This window comes from Capra hircus, chromosome 3 (assembly GCF_001704415.2).
Source record: "Capra hircus breed San Clemente chromosome 3, ASM170441v1, whole genome shotgun sequence".
Classification (NCBI taxonomy): Eukaryota; Metazoa; Chordata; class Mammalia; order Artiodactyla; family Bovidae; genus Capra; species Capra hircus.
The window spans coordinates 17,738,750-17,746,640 of record NC_030810.1 but is presented as its reverse complement, the minus strand read 5'-3'; the positions used below and the strand labels follow the sequence as shown (position 1 = coordinate 17,746,640).

Here is a 7,891-nt window from a genome sequence, read left to right as displayed (position 1 = left end):
ATGTCCTTTTCTTTCCCCAGAAGGAAGGCCACCCATAGCCAAAGTTGGAAAAATCAAAGCTCTGTAACCGAGTTTATCCTCCTGGGCTTCTCCAGAAATCCCAGAACCAACTGGATCCTTTTCTTCCTCTTCCTCTTCCTTTACTTATTTACAGTCCTGGGCAATGGTCTCATTGTTACTTTGATCAGAGTAGATGCATGCCTCCACACCCCCATGTACTTCTTCCTGAGCCTCCTCTCTCTGCTGGATCTCAGCTATGCTACCACCACAGTGCCCCAGATGTTGATCCATCTAGTAAGCAAGAGTAAAACTATCTCTTACGTTGGGTGTGTGATCCAGATGTACGTTTTCCTAACCTTAGGCATCACTGAGACCTGGATTTTTGCAGCTATGGCCTATGACAGATATGTTGCCATATGCTACCCACTCCATTATGGGGTCAAGATGAGCCAAACCCTGTGTGTACTCCTGGCAGTCAGCTCTGCCCTTTGTGGTCTCACCTGTGCCCTCGTCTACACAGTCTTTGCAATGAATCTGCCCTACTGTGGCCCCAATGAGATCAACCACTTCTTTTGTGAAATTCCTGCTGTCTTGAAGTTGGCTTGTGCAGATACATCCCTCAATGACCAAGTGGACTTTATCTTGGGCTTTATCTTGCTCCTGATTCCATTGTCCCTCATTCTGGCCTCATATGTTCGCATCTTCACTGCTATTCTAAAGATTCGCTCCACCCAGGGGCGAATCAAGGCCTTCTCCACCTGTGCCTCACACATCACTGTGGTCACCATGTTTTGTATTCCATGCATGGTCATGTATATGAGGCCTGGCTCCGAAGCCTCCCCAGAGGATGACAAGAAGCTGGCTCTGTTCTACAATGTCATTTCTGCCTTCCTCAACCCCATCATCTACAGCCTCCGGAACAAGGATGTGAAGAGGGCTTTCTTCAAGTTAGTTGGAATGAGTGAGGACACTCAGTAAGCCACGGGTGAGGGCTGTCTGCGGTGCCTCTGGTCTCTGTCTGACATCCACATGTTCACTGAAATCATTGGACTGAAGAAGGAGCCCAGGATAGGGAAGATATCTAGGAAAAAAAAAACACTTTTGCATTTTATTAGGCTACTGGAAACATTAGGAGAAAAAGAATTGTGTTCAGGGATGAAATACATCATTGACTTTCTGTGGTTTTGAAAACATCAACTCATTTCTCTGAGATTTAATTTTTATATCTGTACAATGTGTTCCAGAATATTCTTTGGGCCTAAATAATAACTACCTTTATTGATCACTTTCTACATGACAAGCATTGTCTAAGTACTTTATGTGTACTTTATTTTAATTCTTAAAACAACTCAAGAGATATGTATTATGATCTTCTTCATAAAGTTTAAAAACAGCAACAACAACAACAACCAAAAAAAAAAAAAAAAAAAACAAACTGAGGCACAAGATTAAACAAGTTGCAAAGGCCGCTCAGCTGGAAAGTAACAGAATTGAGGTTTGACCCCAGGTAGTATAGTTCCTGAGTCCAGGCTCTTCTCTAGTATATTATGCCATATCGCAAGGATTCAGTAGAGCCTTTTGAGGCTCAGCTGAGATAGTGGATAGGATCTCATTGAGGAAAGTTCAAAATATTTAGGATTATGAGTCTAAGTCATAGCTATAGGGTCAGATCCATCAAGTCAGAGCTCTGTTGGCTAATTTAGAGCTTCCTCACCAGCGTTTCATAGCCTAAGCAAGTAGCATCTTGCAGTGGAATGGTAACTTCTCAATAAATGTTTGCTGAGTGCTTTCCTAGCCTGTCTCCATCCCTGGTCTGTCCACTTTCGCAGTTCTTTTTTTAGCTCTTCTTCACTTTCACGGATCCCTCTCTTATTTCCATTGTATCTACCCCACCATGGCTTTCAGCAGTCCAGACCTTTATTTACAAAAGAGTATGTTGGTTTCCATAACTGACTTACCCTTAAATTTCCTCTGCCACCTTAGAGAACACGGGGAAGGGCCCCGAACTTTAGTCTTGACTTAATTTGTTGAGATCTTGGAAAAACCACCTAATCTCTCTGAAGCTCAGGCCCCTATCCATAAAATGGAGTCTAATATGGAGATAATGACTATACCATAATATTATTTTTAGGTTCAAGTAGAAATAGACCTTAGAACTTAATCATATAAGTTATCATTCGATAGTCATTGTCTTCAAAGCCAGATACCTTAGAAAATAGTCATTACCTTATTAACAGGAGGATTTTCCAAGCAAGAATACTGGAATGGATTGCCATTTCCTTCTCTAGGAAATCTTCCCGACCCAGGGATTGAACCCGGGCCTCCCACATTGTAGGCAGATGCTTTACCATCTGAGCCACCAGGGAAGTCCTTATTTGTCAACTACAATGTTAATATCAGGCTTATTGTGAGGTCAGAATATATGGGTTGGATATTAATGATGGTAACTGAAAGCATATAAGGGCTTCCCTGGTGGCTCAGATAGTAAAGAATCCGCCTGAAATACAGGAGACCTGGGTTTGATCCCTGGGTCTGGAAGATCCTCTGGAGAAGGGAATGGCAACCCATTCCAATATTCTTGCTTGGAGAATTCCATGGACAGAGGATCCTGGTGGACTATAGTCCATGGGGTCACAAAGAGGCATACACAACTGCACAGCTAATACTTTCTCTTTCACAGAAGCATACCTTCAACACACACACACACACACACACACACACACACACACACATCAAAATTAGTGGGATGCAATCACATCAGTTTTCATTTCAATCCCAAAGAAGGGCAATGCTGAAGAATGTTCAAACTACTGCACAACTGCACTCATCTCACACACTAGTAAAGTAATGCTCAAAATTCTCCAAGTCAGGCTTCAAGAGTACCTGAACTGTTAAATTCCAGATGTTCAAGCTGGATTTAGAAAAGGCAGAGGAACCAGAGATCAAATTGCCAACACCTGTTGGATCATCGGAAAACAAGGGAATTTGAGAAAAACATCCACTTCTGCTTTACTAGGGGCTTCCCTGGTGGCTCAGATGGTAAAGCATCTGCCTGCAATGCAGGAAACCCAGGTTCGATCCTTAGGTTGAGAAGATCCTCTGGAGAAGGAAATGGCAACCCACTCCAGTACTCTTGCCTGGAAAATTCCATGGACGGAGGAGCCTGATAGGCTATAGTCCATGGGGTTGCAAAGAGTCAGACATGACTGAGCAAATTCACTTTCTTTCTTTCCTTATGCTTTATTGATTACACCAAAGCCTTTGACTGTGTGGATCACAACAAACTGTGGAAAATTCTTCAAGAGATGGGAATACCAGACCACCTTAACTGCCTCCTGAGAAATCTGTATGCAGGTCAAGAATCAACAGTTAGAACCAGACATGGAAAAACAGACTGGTTCCAAATAGGAAAAGGAGTACGTCAAGGCTGTATATTGTCACCCTGCTTATTTAACTTATATGCAGAGTACATCATGTGAAATGCTGGACTGGATGAAGCACAAGCTGGAATCAAGATTGCCGGGAGAAATATCAATCACCTCAGATATGCAGATGATGTCACCCTTATGGCAGAAAGTGAAGAGGAACTAAAAAGCCTCTTGATGAAAGTGAAAGAGAAGAGTGAAAAAACTGGCTTGAAACTCAACATTCAAAAAACTAAGATCATGGCATCTGGTCCCATCACTTCATGGGGAATAGTTGGGGATAAAATGGAAAACAGTGAGAGACTTTATTTCTTGAGGCTCCAAAATCACTGCAGATGGTGATTGCAGCCATGAAATTAAAAGATGCTTGCTCCTTGGAAGAAAAGTTATGACCAACCCAGACAGCATATTAAAAAGCAGAGACATTATGCTTCCGACAAAGGTCCATCTAGTCAAAATTATGGTTTTTCCAGTAGTCATGTATGGGTGTGAAAGTTGGACTATAAAGAAAGCAAGAGCCGAAGAATTGATGCTTTTGAACTGTGGTGTTGGAGAAGACTCTTGAGAGTCCCTTGAACTGCAAGGAGATCAAACCAGTCAATCCTAAAGGAAATTAGTCCTGAATATTCATTGGAAGGATTAGTGCTGAAGCTGAAGCTCCAATACTTTGGCCACCTGACGCAAAGAACTGACTCATTGGAAAAGACCCTGATGCTGAGAAAGATTGAGGGCAGGGGAAGAAGGGAATGATAGGGGATGAGATGGCTGGATGGCATCACCGACTTGATGGACATGAGTTTGAGCAAGCACCGGGAGTTGGTGATGGACAGGGAAGCGTGGCGTGCTACAGTCCATGGGGTGGCAAAGAGTCGGACACGATTGAGTGACTGAACTAAACTGAATCACATCAGCTGCCACATTAACCAGGAACTAAACTCGTGCTGGCAACCTACTCCAGTACTCTTGCCTGGAAAATCCCATGGACAGAGGAGCCTGCTGGGCTGCAGTCCATGGGATCGCTAAGAGTCGGACACTACTGAGCGACTTCACTTTCACTTTTCACTTTCACGCATTGGAGAAGGAAATGGTAACCCACTCTAGTGTTCTTGCCTGGAGACTCCCAGGGACGGGGAAGCCTGGTGGGCTGCCATCTATTGGGTCGCACAGAGTCAGACACGACTGAAGCGACCTAGCAGTAGCAGCAAACTCGTGCTATCAAAATAGATTTAAATTTCTCTCACTCTGGGGTCAGATAAATATTAATTGCTTTGTAAAAAGCAATACAAGATAAATCTTGTAAATTGGCTACTCTCTACAAGTCTAATAGGATTCAATTATCAAAATATTCTAATTGTACTTAGTTGCTTAGAAACAAGTTTTATTTGTAAACCAAGGATTATCTGGTTGCTGAGAAAGCACAAGAGTACAAAATGCTAAGAATGCATTTTGCTTATTAGCAACTTTCTCCAGGAGATAAATTTAGGGGAGTTGACAGCCTAGAGAGCTCTTAGCAATCCCCAAGCATTAAAGGAACATAGGCCATAAGAGTGATATGGATGGATTGTGAGAAGAGAAGAGCCTACTCTAGTCCCAGGGTTTCCTGCCTGAAGGCCATAGCCTCTAAGAAGAGAAGTCCAGGGGAAAGAGGAGCCTTGATTTTCTAGAGAAAAAAAGAATGAAATTGTCAGCAAGACATTCTGATTATGTTTCCCGAGGACTTATTAAGAAAATTGCTCTGGGGCCATTAGAAAGGATATGTGAGAGGACTTCCCCAGCGGTCCAGGGGTTAGGAGTCCATGCTTCTAAAGCACAGGGTGCAGATTTGATCCCTGGTTGGGGAATTAAGATCCTACATGCTGCATGGCATGGCCAGTAAATAAGTAAATAAAAAGGAAGGGTGTGTGAGGATTATCTGCTGAAACGACTGGACCTTATTTTTCAGAGCTCTCAGGGCAGTAGAAACCCACAGCAGGCCCACCTAATTTCCCCACCTCCCAGCATGATCCCTTACTCCGGGCCAGTCCTGAGTCCCCAGGTCTTTGCATAGACTGCTCCACCTGGAGTGTCCCCTCCTCACTCTTGCCTACCACCCCCTTACTTGTTCATCAAGGCCTCGTATGGTCTCTTCTCAGGAAGCTTTCTAACTACTTTCATCTAGGATGAAAGATTTTTTTCTACTCCCCAAACTCAGTGCCACCAACTAAGCACTCAACTTTGGCCTCAGAAACACATAGAGATCTTAAAGGGTCTAACTTTCATCTCATCCCTGAGTCCCTTTGACAACAAGAACTTCTAATACATCATTCAGATATATTTGCATAAAGCTATTTCAAATGTTTATCACTATGAATGTCCTTTCCCTACATTGATGATTTGAAAAAAAAAATCTCAGTGAACTGGAAATAAAAGGAAATTTCCATATTCTAACAGAAAGAAAAAAATCTACATTAAAAACCTCCAACTAACATCACAAAATGATGAATGATTAAATGCTTTCCCTCCTAAATCAGTACCAAAATAAGGATGCTTGCTCACAACAATCCTATTCAAAATAGCACGGTAAACTTTAGCCAGTACAATAAGGCTAGGAAAGAGAATACAGGAAAGGAAGAAGTAAAATTGCATCTATTTTCAAATAACCTAATTGTCTATGTAAAAAATCAAGGATTCTACATAAAAACTCCTATAATTAATTAGTTTAGTAATGTTACAGGATTCAGGATGAATACATAAAAATCCATTTTATTCCTATATGCTAGCAATGAACAATTGGAAACTAGAATTAAATACATAATATTATTTATGATGGGCTTCCCAGGCAGTTCAGTGGTAAAGAATCTGCTTGCTAATGCAGGAGCCGCAGGAGATGCAGGTTCGATCCCTGGGTCAGCAAGATCCACTGGAGAAGGAAATGGCAACCCACTCCAGTATTCTTGCTGAGATAATCCTACGGACAGAGGGGCCTGGTGGTCTACAGTCCATAGGGGCTGCAAAGAGTCAGAAACAACTGAGCAACTGAGCATGCATGAACATTATTTTTAACTCCATAAAAATCAAATTCTTAGAAATAAATTAACAAAACATAAACTATCATACCCTTCAAAACAGAGGGTAGATTTTGCAGTAATAGAGATAAAAGGCATGACATCATCCATTAATAGAGATAGATAAAAGGCACGACATCATCCAGTAAAGAACCATGACATTAGATTTACATCTGGAATGATCCCTCTGGCTCTCATGTGGAAACTAAACTGAAGGAGAAGGATACCAGCTGTTGCACTCCCTCAGGCAGGAACAGATGAGAAACTGAACTGTTAAATAAAAGAGTAGCTACTGAACATGAGAGGTTGGTATTAAATAAGAGGTCTTTATGAGGTAGACTCATTAGCTAGGTAGGTAAAGGTAGCTCATTAGGAAATGGTGAGGTAGACAGAGGAGTCAAGGATGAATCCCGGGTCTGGTTAATCAAATGGGTGATGGGGGATGAGTGCAGAGGGTAGCCCTTTCCTGCCCCCCAAACCTATTCTTTATGGTGCATAGAAACTATCCCTGGCTTGCCTGCCCAGCCCTCCCAATCCCCTGCCATTTCTCAGTCCAAGCACTTGCTCTAGTTGATATTCATATTTCTGGCCCTTTGGACTGTGAAGCTGAGTAGGGAGCACCTGAGAGGAAGCATTGGGATGGGAGGATCAGGCTTTTGAGTGTTTGATCTTGAGTGCTACACTGGGAGGGTGAAAAGTGAGCTTGGGGCTTGGGAAGGTTGCTGTGGGGCCTGGAGAATCCCACAAAGGCTCATTAAAAAATCCAATCTGTTCTCCCTGAGGATCAGGAGCAGAATACTAAAGGAGGACCCAGCAGGCCCCCAGTGCATCCCACCCTGAGCCCAGCAACAGGTAAGGAGAAGGGCCTGAGGCAGGGAACTGAACCATGCTCACCCACTCCTGGGCAACCCTGTGTTCCCCACATGTCTGACTGTGTGCCTGCCTGCTTCCACCTCCTTTCCATCCATATCAGGCCACCCACACCTGCTCCCTGAACTCTGTCCTCCTCTGTTCACTGATTTCTCTGTGTACAGTGATCTGTCTGTCTCTTTGTCATTTTCTTTCCTTCTTTACTTGTTTTCTGAGTGAGCTCCTCAGCTGAGGGAGAGAAAAGTAGAAGAAAGTGAAGGCTGTTGAATGTAGCTGAGGCATTTGACTCTCCTCTGAAGCCCATTGAGGATACAAGTCAAGACACTGGTAAGGATAGATCAAGGTATTGATGACAAGTTAATAGAAGTTAGAAACTGGAAGGGAACATTAGAAGTGGGAAGATCTGTGAAGTTCTTATTTGGGAAGGGGAGAGATGTAACTGCTTCTAAACAAGATATTGGTATCCTAGCACTCTTTTCTGGTACAGCCTTAGGCCAGGCCTTGGGATGGATGGGAAGAAGGCTCATAGTGGGCTTGGAGCTCCCCATTCAC

General features: G+C 43.0%; 1 protein-coding gene across 1 annotated transcript; it reads left to right on the top strand.

Annotated features, from left to right (window-relative positions):
- LOC102189853 (olfactory receptor 2A5-like) lies at window positions 1-978 on the top strand. The gene has a single exon (XM_018046487.1). It carries the CDS (start codon window positions 1-3, stop codon window positions 976-978), a length of 978 nt encoding a protein of 325 aa, XP_017901976.1.

Bases quoted from the DNA above. Each gene is read 5' to 3' on its own strand.
- LOC102189853 (XM_018046487.1), top strand. From the start codon at position 1: ATGTCCTTTTCTTTCCCCAGAAGGAAGGCCACCCATAGCCAAAGTTGG.